Here is a 15438-nt window from a genome sequence, read left to right as displayed (position 1 = left end):
TCGACTGCCACAGAAAAAGCTGCCAGTTTCGTGTGAAATGAAAGCTGGCGGGAATCGACAACTCCAGAGTTGTTGGATTTTTTTTGTTGTTGTTTTTTTAAATGAAATGTTAAAAGCCTGCTGGAGAGAGCAAGCTTTTTATAATTTTATTTTATTTTTAAAAGCCTTCTCTCCTCAGCACTAAAGTTCCACTGAGCTTAATATAAGAACTGCAGGCACTAGGACAACTCACTTTCTCAAAATGCAGCTTCCTTACCTCGTTATAAACTGCTTCTGAAATGTTAGTGGGGCCATTTCTGCCACACCAGTCTATGAATCCCATCTCTTATCCACTAGTGGTCTACTGTCTCCTTTCCTTTTGAATATCTGTTCCCTCAAGCCTCCGTGCCCATCCAGGTCTTCCTCGTCTGCTGAGATTCAACAGGGATCGGTTAGTGACAATCAATCGGTGGTATTTATTGAGCGCTTACTGTCTGCACAACACTGGACGAAGCGCTTGGGAAAGCACAATACAACAGAGTCCGTAGAAGAGTCCCTTGCCCACAAGGAGCTTGCCCACTGTGAAGCCTTCTGTTTTTGGGCAACAATTTCCTGGGAAAATGGTTGAAATCACTGACTCAATCAAGTCAGGCACCAAACTCATTCCAACAGCTGTACCCAAGGCCCAGCATTTGAGAACATTCCAGCTTCCTTCTGGCTAGTAATTAACAGCTCCTCCAAGGCTTTTTCTCAGCATTTTCTCGCTGAAGCACTCTAGGCTTGAGTAATTTTGGTGCCCATATACGAAATTCAGGGAGAAATGCTTCAGGGAGGAGATGAGTGATAAAGTGAGATGAGTATCAGTTGGGCAAGCTCCAGCACGTACGCTTCGGGGTATTCCAAAGTTCATTCCGATGCTGTTTCTGAGGGATCTAATCAGATGAAACATGCCTCGGTTTTGCAGAGAGCAGGATACCATCAAAACTGCCTTCTCCCTCGGTGTTCGGCATTCCGTATAACAACTCTCAAAGTGAAACTCAAGTTGAGGTTCAGAGCCACTGAGCTGATGCCAAACTAGAGTAAATGAGGAACATTAAAGTCTAATTAGTGAGCGGTTCGGCATTATGTGCCTCGTCTAGGTGAATGGCATGGAAAAGAGACAAATTTATTCCATTTAATGGACACAAGACAAATTATTACTCCTTTTGCAGTCATATTTATCTCCCCACTCCATCTTGAGTGTTTCTTAAATAGAAAGAGGGTGAAAAGACAAGCTATATAACACGATCCTTAGATTCGGTCACAGGAGCACCCAATAAGGGGTTGTCTTCCTCGTGGTTTCCACTCTGGAAGGGGAGGTACTTCGGTGCTCACAAATTCTTTCTCTCAACAAGGTACTGAACTCATGACCCGAAACAGACCCCTACGCTAATTGACTGCTAATTCATCTTCCAAGCCTTTGAGCCTTCAGTAAGACTCTTAAAAATGGTCAGCTCTAGAGGGTGATAAAGATATTGGTGGCATCTAAGCCTGTGGACTTCAGAGAGATTTCTTTTCCCATTAACAGTTTTGTCTAGTTGTCTACAATTAGAAAGAATCCCCCCTCCAAATTCCTTTGCGCATCATTTTGTCTCCAGTGCAGAGTCTTGCCTTTGTGGGTTCCATCATTAAGCTGAGCTTGGCCAGGCTGGGTGGGCAACTGCATGAAACAGTGAAGAAACTGCTCTCTGCTTTAGTTCACAGATCCCAGCGGGACAACTGAGCTTCTCGGAACCCAGAGAGAACACTACTCATTATCACAATAATAATAATAACAATAATAATTGTGATGATTGTTTACTGTTTACTAAGTGCCATGCACTGTACTAAACAATGGGGTAGATACCAGATAATCAGATCCCCCACAGGGCTCAAAGTCTAAGGAGGAGGAAGAACAGGTATTGAATCACCATTTTCCAGGTGAGGGAAAAGTGACTTGTCTAAGGTCACATAGCAAGCATTTGGCAGAGCAGGAATTAGAACCCAGGCCCTCTGACTCCAAGGCCTGAGCTCATTCCACTATTATAATAATAATAATGGTATGTGCCAAGCACTGTTCCAAGCGCTGGGGTAGATACAAGGTCATCAGGTTGTCCCACATAGGGCTCATGGTCTTAATCCCCATTTTACAGATGAGGTAACTGAGGCACGGAGATGTTAAGGGCTCGCCCAAGGTCACACAGCAGACAAGTGGTAGAGGTGAGATTAGAACCCATGTCTTCTTACTCCCAAGCCCGTGCTCTTTCACTAAACCATACTGCTTCTTTATCATCATCTTATGGGATATGGCAGGGCTCAGCAAATACTGATATAGTTCACCAAATATCATTCAAGGGATGATCAGGGACTATTTCTCTCTGTCTTTTTGTGGATGCTGACTTTAGCTTGTTTGTTTTTGCTTGAGGTTTTTAATCTCAATACCTCCCTAGGAGCAGCCCCCCCACCCAGCCACTCCCCATTAACCTGTATTTTTCAGAGAACGAGAAACTCCGAGTATATATGGAATTCTGGCAATGGGAATATGAGTCTTGGGTTGGATTGTCTCAGTGTCCTTGGAACACCTCTGGCATAAAGCACTCTGGGCTAAGACCAAAATGTTAAGTGGAGGCAAAACCTTTGTGCCTTTGAGTAGGTGCCTGGCCTGTCTGTGGACATATTATATAAGATCAGCAGGGTATGTGTCTGTTTATTGTTATATTGTACTCTCCCAAGTGCTTGGTACAGTGCTCTGCACACAGTAAGCACTCAAAAAATAAGATTGACTGATTGACAATCAATCAGCAGCAAAGAAATGCCCATCCAACAGTAAAAAAATAACAGGAACTCTCTCTCCTTGTAGACTGTAAGCTCGTTGTGGGCAAGAAACATGTCCACCAACTCTGTCATAGTTATACTGTACTCTCCCAAGTGCTTTAGTGTGTGTTCTGCACACAGTAAATGCTCAATAAACATAACCGACTGATTGTTTCTTCCTTGCTCCACTACTGAATCTCAGGAGCTCAGTCATCTGGATACCCTCTGCTCCACTGGCCTTTTGCCATTACAATGCCTCCTTCTAGGTCTGGGAGGGCACTGGCATTCCCAGAATGATAATAATAATAATAATAATAGTATTTGTTAAGTGCTTATTATGTGCCAAGAACTGTTCTAAGCACTGGAGCAGATACAAGGCAATCAGATCGTCCCACATGGGGCTCACAGTCTTAATCCCCATTTTGCAGATGAGGTAACTGAGGCACAGAAAAGTGAAGTGACTTGCCCAAAGTCACACAGCTGACAAACGGTGGAGCCGGGATTAGAACCCACAATCTCAGACTCCCATGCCTGTGCTCTTTCCACTAAGCCACGCTGCTTCTCTAAGCATAAGTCAGGGACGTCCCAAGTGGGAAACTTGTAAGGGGAAACTTATAAGGGGGAACTAAGGTCTTGCCCGAGCTGAGAGACTCAGCAGTCCAAAAAACTTTTCAAAGCAGCAGCGTGAACAAATGCAGCTGAAGGGAATCGTTTACGACAATGTAAACAAAGCAATAACGTTTCCAAGATGGGTGCTTAAAAGCATTATTAAATGCAGGGTCTTCCCAAACCCACAACTACATTTTTCTCCATGCTGAGAGTGTGCCCTCCCAACAGTCTCAGAGAGACCAAGTAAGGAAAGAGCATTTTTTCCCCCTAGCAATGGTCCAACTTCTCTCCAGACTATAAGCTCCTTGTGGGCAGGGATTGTGTCTACTAACTCCGTTGCATTCTTCTCCCCCAAGTGCTTCCGACAGCGCTCTGCCCACCGAGAACGCTCAATAAACACCAGTTTTGGATTGGGGCTTCAATTCTCCTTACACCAAACAGCAGCTGCAGCAAAGAAGGGATGAGCTGACTCCAATGGGAGGTTCCCAAATTTTTGCGGACTGAAGGAAATTCTAGGTCGTCTTCCACTGCGGCCTTGATACGACCTTTCTAAGGTCCCAGCAAGCTAGCAGAGAGCTAGCCCACTATTGGGAAGAAATCCCCGCATCTACCTGGAACCGCATTTGGCCTACGGCACAGAAAAAGTCACACTCCTCAGTAGGAGACTTCTCCTTTATCCGATCGGAAAAATACAGCTGGCCAATCTACTGGCAGAGTGATTTTTCAGTTTTCTGAGCCTTGCTGAGACTGGGATACCCAAGTCCCTTTGACTGTGCGCTTCTGCAATATCGCTTGCTGGCTAAGCAGCCAGGGCAGCTGTTTTCCGGGCCTCTGCAGGGCCACGGCGCTGCCAACAGCCACGGGAGACTTTGCCAGTTGCACGCATTCGCTTCCCGCTCCCTTTGAGGGCCACAACCCCCAGCCCCGCCACAAACACACTCAGGCAGGAGCCAGGCTCAACCGGCAGTCACTCCCACCCTTATCCCCTCACTTCCCAAACCAGATCCCAGTGAACAACTCAGAGAACCCAGGGCTTGCGAGTCAGTCAGTCAGTCAGTCAATTGTATTGACTGCTTACTGCGTGCAGAGCACTGAGCATACCAGAGTTGGAAGACTCATTCCCTGCCCACAAGGAGCTTACAATTTAGAAATTCCAGTCAATCAGATTGTATTTATTGAGCACTGACTGCCAGCAGAACACTGTCCTAAGCGCTTGGGAGAGTAAAATATAACAGAAACTTCCTGCCCACGGGCCCGAGGCCCGGTATGCGCGTCGGTGATATCGTACTCTCCCAAGCCCTTCGTAAAATGCTCTGCACGCAGTAAGCGCTCGGAAAATACGAACGAATGGCCCTGCCGCTTGGCTGCTGTGTGGCCTTGGGCAAGTCACTTCACATCTCTGTGCCTAAATCTGTAAAATGGGGATTGAAACTGTGAGCTGTCTACATCTGGTTCTCTGCCTCCCCCTTCTAGACTGTGAGTGTGCTGTTGGGTAGGGACCGTCTCTATATGTTGCTGCCTTGTACTTCCCAAGCGCTTAGTACAGTGCTCTGCACACAGTAAGCGCTCAATAAATACGATTGAATGAATGAATGAACGAGCTTACAGACTAGAGAGCAGTCCAGGACCAGGAGTGGGGGAGCATGATCTACTCAGGGAAAAAAAAGACCCCTCACACCCTTAGCTGCTTAGGTCTTTGACAGAAATAGATATCCCTCAGGGGTTGGTGCAGAAAGCAACGGCATTTTCTTTTCTATTTACTGTAGGAAGTGGTTTTCGTAGACACCGCAAATGGCCAATCTGAGCAGCCACCACAGAGTTGCTCTTTACTCAGTGGAAGATCTCTCCCCTGGCTGCATCACGGATCACTGAGAAGCACTTCCACCCCCTCACCCTGAGCAAGGGAATGAGACTTTGTGCGTGCCTGAGGCACGCAACTGCCCGCTTCCAAACCACTACAAAGAGAGGAAATTCCTAAGGCAACAGGCAGTCTGGGTCCTGGCCCACAGGCAGAAGTGCAACACTTACTGATGATTCTGATCCTTGTTATCCATCAATCATTTTTACTGAGCGCTTCCTATGTGCAGAGCACTGTACTAAGCGCTTGGGAGAGTACAAAATAACAATACAATATAACCAGAGTCCTGGCGGCCTTTTCTAAAGAAAGAGAGTACAACGTAACAATATAACAGACACATTCCTTGCCCACAGTGAGCTTACTGCAGTTGAGCCCCGTTATCTGAAGCAGCATGCCGCAGTGGATAGAGCACAGACCCAGAGTCAGAAGGTCATGGGTTCTAATCCCGGCTCTGCCATCTGTCTGCTGTGTGGCCTTGGGCAAATCATTTCACTTCTTTATGCCTCAGTTGTAAAATGGAGATTAAGACTTTGAGCCTCATGTGGGATGGGAACTGTTCAACCCAATTTGCTTGTATCCACCCCAGCACTTAGTACAGTGCCAGGGACATATTATTATTATTATCATTGTTATTATTATTATCACCAAATGAAGGGCAGAGGCCAAGGGCAGCATCCTTCAGCTTCTCCTTTCCCTGAACCCAGCAGCCGAGCCTCCCTTGAGGGCATCATCGTTTTCATCTTCATCATCGACGGTACTTATTGAGCATTTACTGTGTGCAGAGCACTGTCCTAAGCATGTGGGTAAGTGCAGTACAACAGAGTGAGTAGGAAAATGTGTGGAAGCAAGGAAGAGGAAGGGTGGTAACCTGACTAGACTGGTTCAAGGTTTGGCTTTCTCTCAAGGGGTGGGTGGAGGGAACCTTGGAAAGCAAAACCCTTCTCTGGGATGAAAGGGCTGCTTTAGCTCTGGCCAGAAAATCGGAGATGAAGGCAGCTGATCCTGCTGTATGTTGGAGCAAAGAAGAAGAAAAAGAAGACAGTGAAGAAGTGGACTCTTTAATTCTCCCCTCCAAACTAGCCATTTGCCCCGGGGAAAAAAAACAAACAAACCGAAAACCAAAGAACACATGCATGTATTCCCACTCTTCCTCCCCTAAGACAGGCAAGGGGCAGCTCAGGAGATGGGAATTGGGCAGTGGAAGCTGTTCTTTGGAGTTACAGTGCTAGCTAGCCTGCACTGGGAAGGCTCTCTCATTTCCCTGCCCCTACTTCTTCCACTTATTGCCACTTCAGCACTTCCATGGCACTTAAACAGTTGGACACTCACTCCCCCACAGCCCCTCGTGATGAAGCGGCTTCGTTGCAGGGAAGCACCATGACCGAGCGGAAAAAGACTGGGAGTCCTGGCTTTTCCACGTATCTGCTGTGTGTGACCTTGGGAAAGCCACTTAACTTCTCTGTGCCTCAGTTACCTCATCTGTAAAATGGGGATTAAATCTTACTCCTTCCTACTTAGACTATGAGCCCCATGTGGGACGGAACTATATCCAACTTGTATCTTCCCCAGCATTTAACAGGGTGCTTGGCACATACAGTTACCATAATTATGTCTGCCTCTCTCCTCATGAGATTATATACTCTTTAAGGGTGGGGGCTGCGTCTTCTGTTTATATTGCAGGTTCCCAGTGGCCTAGTACAGTGCTCTGCACATAGCAGGCGCTCAGTATATATTGCCGATCAACCCCGATGGTTCCCGGGCCCATCTGTGAGGGCCTATGCCTGACTCCCACCATTTTGTATCCCCAGAGGAAGAATGCACACCCTCTGAGTGTTCACTAAATACCTGTTGACTGGCTGAAGAGAAAAATGAAAACCATACTCTTGGGTACAATACAGGGAAACGGGGTCATCATCAGGCAATCTTCCTACACTGCCCTGGTGGCCATCCCCTAAGAAATGAAATATTATTCAGTAGTCTATTCTCCCAAGTGCTTAGTACAGTGCTCTGACCACAGTAACCGCTCAATAAATACCAGTGATTGATGGAAATATGTTCAGAACAGAAACGTTTCCAACCCTTGATTGGTTAGGGGCCCACTGGCTCTAGTGCCACCATCTTAGATTCACAGATTAAATTTGGGAGACATTGTTGGGTGGGTCCAACTCACCCAATGGCCCAGGTAGATCGTTTAGGCTTGTGGAGCACTGACTGCTTCTGGGCTTGGATCTAAAACCACATAAAGGAGGTCCCGCACCAGATAATATTTTCCCACTTCACAACCCCTGGGCAAATCCCAGTCCACCCAGTCTTACAACTGGCTCCGATGGCAAAAATTCCCAGGTCCACAGGTCACCTCTGGTAGGATATCTGGTAGGATATCCCCCTCTGGTCTGTTAGCTCACTGTGGGCAGGAATCAGGTCTACCGACTCCATTGTATTGTACTCTCCTAAGCCCCTAGTGCAGCACTCTGCACACAGTAAGCATTTAATAAATACGACTGGTTGATTGATTGGAATAGTCCCATCTAGGAAGAACTGGGGCTAATAGTTCCCAATCAGCATGGATCATGGCTCTTTGCCTAGTCAGAGGGGCACATGGCTAGCCCCCATTCTTCCTCTCTTTGCCCCCAAATCCAAAAAAAGGAATGGCTCCCCTGAAGACCCGGAACACTAGGTTAAAGTAGGGCAGGAGTCCCAGAGACATTCCTGGGAGCAGTGGAATGAAGCTTTTCCGTTACTGGACATCTCCCAGTTGGACTGTCTATTGTAAAAAAATGGAGAGCTAAGAGCCGTGCCTGAGTCCGGTCTGAAAGACGAAAACAGACCTTTAAATGGACACTTTTAAGGGCCATTGGATGTGGAAACCCAATACTCCTCTGTCTGGACGGCCGCTTGTCAGATTCTGGCAGAGAGAACTACTCAGGTGCACTGTTCAGTTACAGGCAAACCTCTGGGATGCAAAATGTATGAACCCTTTCTGAGCTCTCCTTCCTGAGAGCTGCTTCTCCCACTTTAGACTGGAAGCTCTTTGTGGGTGGGGAACTTGGTGTCTGCCAACTCTGTTGCGCTGTAATAACAACAACTATGTGCCAAGCATTGTTCTAAGCACTGGGGTAGATACAGTTCCTGACCCATATTGGGCTCACAGTCTTAATCCCCATTTTACAGATGAGGTAACTGAGGCACGGAGAAGTAAAGCTCAAAGTCACAAAGCAGGTGAGTGGCGGAGCTGGGATTAGAAACCACATTCTCTGACTCCCAAGCCTGTGTTCTTACCACTAGGCCACACTACTTCTCTGTGCTCTGCACACCATAAGCCCTCAATAAATACCCCTGATTAGAGAAATTAGCACTGATGAAAGCACTTTCTTCTTTACGTACACATACAATTTATTTTTTAATCTTTCATTCTTTTATTTTTTTAATGGGGCACGCATGGTGAGAGGTAATGTGAATAGAGTGGAAAATTAAAATGTGGATGACAGAACTAGAAGAACAGAAAACTTTTATGGGTAAGGTTTTGGGGCAGATTTTTCAAATCCTTTCGCCCACCTCTCAGGAATGTGTTGGCTTGGGAATCCTTCAACCTTGATGCATGGGTCCATCATCCTATCACACTTCCATTTAGCAGTGTGGCCTAGTGGGAAGAGCATAAGCCTGGAAGTCAGAAGACCTGGGTTCGAATCCTGACTCCACCACTTGTCCGTTTTGTGACCTTGGGCAAGTCACTTCACTTCTCTGTGCCTCAGTTACCTCATCTGTAAAATGGGAATTAAGACTGTAAGCCCCACATGGGACGACCTGATTACCTTGTATCTACCCCAGCCCTTAGAATAGTGCTTGGCACATAGTAAGCACTTAACAAATGTCACTAAAAAAGTTTGAGGAACTCTAAACACTGGGCATTGCGAATGCAATGTGTTGTTTCAGCTCTTGGGTTCAAATAAAGAGACTGGAAAGAGTCAGAGAAGGCTGGACTGTTGCCTTCTTCCTTTTTTCCATCACGAATAACAAAAGCAAATGGAAAAGCTATCCGTGTAGACAGACGGGACTTGGGATAAAAGTGCTGGCACTCAGGGATACTTTGGAGTCAGTCAGTGAGCAAAAATTTCAAATAGGAAAAATATCATTTATGCTCTACCAACTTCACTGCTGAAAGGATGAATCCACGGCTCTAAAGTGTTTCTGGAGACTAATATAAATACCTTGTGAAAAGCGCTGCTATTTTTCAGTTGAGTTTTGTTTCCTAAAAACCTGTGTGAGCTGCAGCTCTAGTGAACAGTACTGGTTTATCAGGGAGAAATGCTCACTACATACCATTTGATTGACTGATTGACCAACTGACTAAGGAAGGTTCTGCCTTGGGGCGAAGGGCTTTAAAACACTTGGCGGGAGAAAGGAAACCCACCAAATGGACTATTTCTTGCACTTCAAATGCTTGCTGGCTCTGCCAGGAGCATTTTGAAGAGCTTTAGGGCTTGCTACAGCAGAGTTAATTGGTTGGCAGGCAGAGAGGCAGGAAAGTAAACTTCCCCGGCATCGGTTTCCATTAATGTAACACGTTTGGGAGATGAGAAGAGACAGCTTGCTGACTCTGCTCTCGCCCATCCCGCTGAAGCGAGCTGTATTTACAAAGACCCCATCTCTTGAGTTGTGTAAAATTTAAAAGTGGGGTTTGGGGGGGGAGTGATAGTGCAGATGTGAGGTAGCAAGCTGATCGGCTTCCTTTTAACAGCACCTGCTCCAAAGGTTTTTTCTTCAACTTGACAGACACAGAACCATAAAATCCATTCGAGGACCAGGAACAAGCAAAATATGACGAAAGACCTAAATATTTGAAGACCGCCCCTGATGCTGCTGGCTCTGCTGGGAGGCTAAGCAAATTACCGCTAGCAGCGGACTTGATCACTTGATCACAACTGAATGCAAGCTCTAGGAAGAGCTTCGGAAAAGCAGGTGACAAACCGATCATACGGGGGCTTATGAAGACTCCGAGCAGAGCTTGGTTGAAAACCACAGCCTGGGAATCAGACGACCTGAGTTCTAATTCCAACTCCACCCCTGCCTGCTGGGTGGCCTTGGGCGAGTCGCTTTAACTTCTCTGTGCCTCAATTTTCTCAACTGTAAAATGGGGGTTCAATACTTATTCTCCTTTCTTCTTAAACTGAGCCCTATGTGGGCCAGGTACTCTATACTGCTTCATCATCTTACAGCTACCCTAATGCTTAATACAGTGGATAACACATAGTAAGCCTCTCACCGATATTAACACTATTATGATGATCACATCAAAAAGTTCATTTTTTACGTGAGAAAAATCCAATGAAATTTCCCAAATCACAGCCTTTTCTCTCCTATCTGCTCCACTCAAACTGCATAATACAGATGAGAGGAAGAGGCAGCTGATTGTTTTACAAAAGAGTTGAAATGTCAGTGGGGAGTAACCACTTGGGAGGAGCTCCCAAAGCACAAAACCTTGAATGAGCAGTTTCCAGCCCTTAGTGGAAGAGCTCTAATTTACATTCTGAATCCTGTTGTTGCTTGAGACGGTATCATCAACTAATCCCGCCCTCACCATCATGTGTGACCTCAAGGAAGCCTCTTTCCTCCATTTCCCTACTAAGCAGGGAAGCACAGTGGCTTAGACGAAAGGCCTGAGAGTCCGAGGACCTGAGAAACTGAGAAAGGGGCTCCGGAAATGCCACGGGCTAAATTTGCCTCCCGACACGAACGTCCTGAATTCCCTCTTCCTGCATGCCACAGAAATGGAAGCACAACAATAGGCACAAGGAGGACACAAATCAGAAAGAAATGGGAGTGGGAATGTGGATGTGGTGGAAGGGGAGGGTGAGGTGAGGATGAAGCTGTGACAAGCAGACCGTTGTTCCCAACCAGTGATTTTTAAAGAGAAAAACGCTCCGTCTTGTCAGTGTAGCCATCCAAACAAAGAGATGTTAGGCTGAACACCTCACTGTGACATCTCCCCAGTGAGAAGGCAGCTGCAGGAAGCAACTTGGTTGCCCTAGCCAACGGCTGGTCTACGAGGGCTGAGGGAAAATCCATCAGTTGTATTTATTGAGCGCTTACCGTGTGCAGAGCACTATACTAAGCACCAGGGAGAGTACAATATAACATGTTCCCTGCTCACAGTGAGCTTACAGTCTAAAGGGAAAATAAACATCAGGGAGCTCAACAGGGAATACAACAGATGATGGGGCTGGGGGGCAGGAGGGAGGGGGTAAGGAATGGAGGATTTCAACTGTCCAGAGGAACAAAAGAGTTAAGTAACTGTCACTCAAGTAAACAATGAGAAGACTCAGTCCCAAGCCTATCTTTTTGGCTCTCGATTTGTATTTAAGCTCTGAAAAAACAGGGATAAGGCCAGTGCAATCTCCCAATCAGTGACAGGTTTGCAAAGGTGCTTCCCGTTGGCCAGAGACTACGTGTCCCAGCAGCATTGGGCGTGTGCATCCTCTCCCTCCTTCTGAGGGCGAAGCGGAGCGCAGGGAGCTCCAACAGCAAGACTTGAGCCGGCGCTCCTAGGATATGTAGCCGCCTGGCCTGGCGGTGCTGATTCGGGCGGCAGTCGCATCATTTCAAGTCTGGTCTTCTCCCAGTTGGCCTGCAGGTCAATCCACCGCTCTTCTCGGCACAGGATGCACACTCTAAGTCAGAATGAAGCTTTATGACCAAAACTGCGGTCTCATCTTGTCTGTCCCTCAAGCCTGGTTTAACAGGTCCCCAAATCTCATCGCCGTCCACACGGCAGTTGACCGAAGCACACCCTAGCCTCCTAGGGTGTGGCCTTACTTTCCATGTCAAAATCACCATGCAGAGTACCTGAAAGTTTTTGACTCAAGCTGAATGTTGACACAGTTTTGCAAATATGAACCAAAAATGATCACCGAGATGGCAGGCCTTACAACACCTCCTTCAGGGTAGTGGTAAAATATGAAATACAGGACACCTAACTTTTAACTCAGATGGGTTTCCCTTCCTATTTGCAGGAGAAAGTAAATGTCTCAAAGTGTTCCAGGGGAGATAATCCACACCCCCTTCGTCAAACCCAGTCAAAAACTCACAGGCCATTTTCCGGCTCTTGGTTTCCTACCTAGTTCGGTGTGAACAGGGAACATGTCTAGCAACTGTTTACTGCTATATCGTACTCTCCCGAGCTCTTAGTACATGACTCTGTACACAGTAAGTGCTTGACAACTACGACTGATTGATGGGACTGAAGTACAGCACGGAGCTCTTCTAATGATGTCACTTCAAGGACCAGAGCCTTCTCTAATTCATTAGCCAAGACAGTCACCTTGACCCGCAGAGTTCGATTTATCAGCAGGAAAACCTCGGTTGGTAACGGCTGGGTGTTTCCTGCCCATCTCAGAACTCGGAGTGGAGAGGTGTTACATTGTGAGCCTGCTTCCTGACTTTGTGAGAGAGAGAAAAAAAGGAAAAAAAAAAATTATTCTGGTCACTGCTTCTTTTTCAGGCTAGTGGTCTTTAGCCCAAAGGGCAGGGTGTTGAGTGGGCACAGAGCTGTACTAATGGCAGTGCTTTCACATGCCTTTCTGCTCTCCAGCTAATTACAGTGTAATGGGGCTGCATGGAGCTCATTGGGTTTTACTGACAAGGCACTGGCTTTCCAATGTGTTTTTTTTTTTTTAACGAATGCTGATGACTGTAAATTAGGCAGGTTCAGCAGTATTTTCCTCCACCAGCTTCTGGCCACTCCCAATTCTCCTAGGCTGCTGTTTCGCTCGGCTCAGGCTTGCCATTCACAGCCCAGGGTAGAATTCATAGCTATTAATATCCCGGTGGAAATCTAGCAACTGATCTTGTAAACGTTTTGGGATGATTTCTTCTGGAGAATTTGGTCCAAGACCTGATTTGATGGGAGAGACAACTGAAGGTTGAGCAATCATGTTGTTAACTGGGAGGCTGACGATGCTTCGGAAACCAGACACACCAGAGTCAAGGGCGGAGGGGAAATCCAGTTTAAATTCTAGGGGCAAAAAGCAAATTTTTAAGCCAAACCTCACTCTATTGAACTACCTACACTTCCCAGGTACTTGGCCCTGAGACAGCACAAAACTATTGTAGGGCCTTCTCAGACTCACATGTGCAAACTCCAGTGGTTACACCAGGGAATAAATCTCAAAGCTTCCAACCCTGAGCCACTGCTGCAGCGTGGCTCAGTGGAAAGAGCAGGAGCTTTGGAGTCAGAGGTCATGGGTTCAAATCCAGGCTCTGCCAACTGTCAGCTGTGTGACTTTGAACAAGTCACTTCACTTCTCTGTGCCTCAGTTACCTCATCTGTAAAATGAGGATGAAGACTGTGAGCCCCCCGTGGGACAACCTGATCACCTTGTAACCTCCCCGGGGCTTAGAACAGTGCCATCATCATCATCAATAAATGCTATCATTATTATTATTATTATTCTCTCTGTGGCTCCAAAGAGCAAGAGCAGCCAACAGCATTTTTAGAGGATGTGAGAGTTTGGAAAGCTTAGTTGGCCATTTCCTGGTCCTCGCTTTTTTCCTTGCTTTCTGCTCTTATCAAGCCAGGGGAGTAAAGGCATTCCAAGCTGCTGACCTGGTGGATTCTGGAATCCCTGGTTGGTATGATTCTCCATCAAGGAGCAAATTCTCAGGGTTGTCATACATCTGGATGCTAACAATACATTAGGTCTGAGTTCATGGAGTATATTAGCTATAGTAAAATCATTTTTTAAAAATTGATTTGAGGGTTTAGTCCTTAATTCAATGACAAACTGCTACATCTTAAAATGGCCCCATGAACGGTGAATAATGTGAAATACTTCCAACTAACAGGGAAGCGGCATGGCCTAGTGGAAAGAGCATGGGCCTAGGGGTCCAAGCGTTAAGTACAGTGCTCTGCACACAGTAAGCGCTCAATAAATACGATTGAATGAGTCAGAAGACCTGAGTGCTAATCCCTACTCTATCAACTGCCTGATGTGTAACCTTGGGCAAGTCAGTTCACTTCTCTGTGCTTCAGTTCCCTCACCTGGATTGTCTCTACTGCTGAACTGTACTTTCCAAGTGCTTAGTATAGGGCTCCACACACAGTAAGCCCTCAATAAATAGGATGGAGTGAGTAAAATGGGGATCCAATACCTGTTCCCTTTCCTATAAATCAATCAAGCAATCATATTTATTGAGTGCTTACTCTGTGTACAGCACTATACTAAACACTTAAGAAAGTACAACAGAACAGAGAAGCAGCGTGGCTCAGTGGAAAAAGCCCAGGCTTTGGAGTCACAGGTCATGGGTTCAAATCCCGGCTCCACCAATTGTCAGCTGTGTGACTTTGGGCAAGTCACTTAACTTCTCTGTGCCTCCGTTACCTCATCTGCAAAATGGGGATTAAGACTGTGAGCCCCGAGTGGGACAACCTGATCAATCAATCAATCGTATTTATTGAGCGCTTACTGTGTGCAGAGCACTGTACTAAGCGCTTGGGAAGTACAAGTTGGCAACATATAGAGACAGCCCCTACCCAACAGTGGGCTCACAGTCTAGAAGGGGGAGACAGAGAACAAAACCAAACATACTAACAAAATAAAATAAATAGAATAGATATGTACAAGTAAAATAGAGTAATAAATATGTACAAACATATATCCATATATACAGGTGCTATGGGGAAGGGAAGGAGGTAAGATGGGGGGGATGGAGAGGGGGATGAGGGGGAGAGGAAGGAAGGGGCTCAGTCTGGGAAGGCCTCCTGGAGGAGGTGAGCTCTCAGTAGCGCTCAGTAACCTGATCACCTTGTAACTTCCCCAGCGCTTAGAACGTGCTCTGCACATAGTAAGCACTTAATAATCATTATTATTATTATTATTATTAACTAGCAGACATGTTCCCTGCCCATAACAAACTTACTCTGGGCCCCTTGTGGAACAGGGACTGTGTCCGACCAATTAACTTGCATCTACCCCAGTGTTTAGAACAGTGCTTAGCAAATGCCATAAAATTTTTTTGAAAAACTACAGCCATCTAATTTCCACGGGGAAGAACCGAGTTGTATACTACAAGATGTGCTGAACAGATCTGTTCTTTGCTTGCCAATGTCTGAAAAACTTGTTCCTTCTCTTCAATCCCATCACTTTACGGGGCAAGAAATCTGG

At 46.3% G+C, this 15438-nt stretch overlaps 1 protein-coding gene across 3 annotated transcripts in view; it reads right to left on the bottom strand.

Annotated features, from left to right (window-relative positions):
• CFDP1 (craniofacial development protein 1) overlaps nucleotides 1-15438 on the bottom strand; it is a 120660-nt gene that overhangs the window by 20585 nt on the left and 84637 nt on the right. The window contains exons 6-7 of one of the 3 annotated variants that reach the window (XM_038754530.1): nucleotides 12597-12714; nucleotides 11830-11946 (exon numbers count right to left, since the gene is read on the bottom strand). The exons of 1 other annotated variant lie outside the window; for it this stretch is intronic. In XM_038754530.1, the coding sequence (XP_038610458.1) occupies nucleotides 11911-11946; nucleotides 12597-12714 (154 nt within the window). In that variant the 3' untranslated portion in view covers nucleotides 11830-11910. Of the gene's footprint in view, nucleotides 1-11635; nucleotides 11947-12596; nucleotides 12715-15438 lie in introns of those variants that run through there. One more of the 3 variants, XM_038754529.1, reaches the window with a different exon arrangement.

Source organism: Tachyglossus aculeatus, chromosome 11, assembly GCF_015852505.1.
Source record: "Tachyglossus aculeatus isolate mTacAcu1 chromosome 11, mTacAcu1.pri, whole genome shotgun sequence".
NCBI lineage: Eukaryota > Metazoa > Chordata > Mammalia > Monotremata > Tachyglossidae > Tachyglossus > Tachyglossus aculeatus.
Note: the sequence above shows the minus strand (reverse complement) of the source record. Positions and strands in the feature narration are given on the sequence as shown.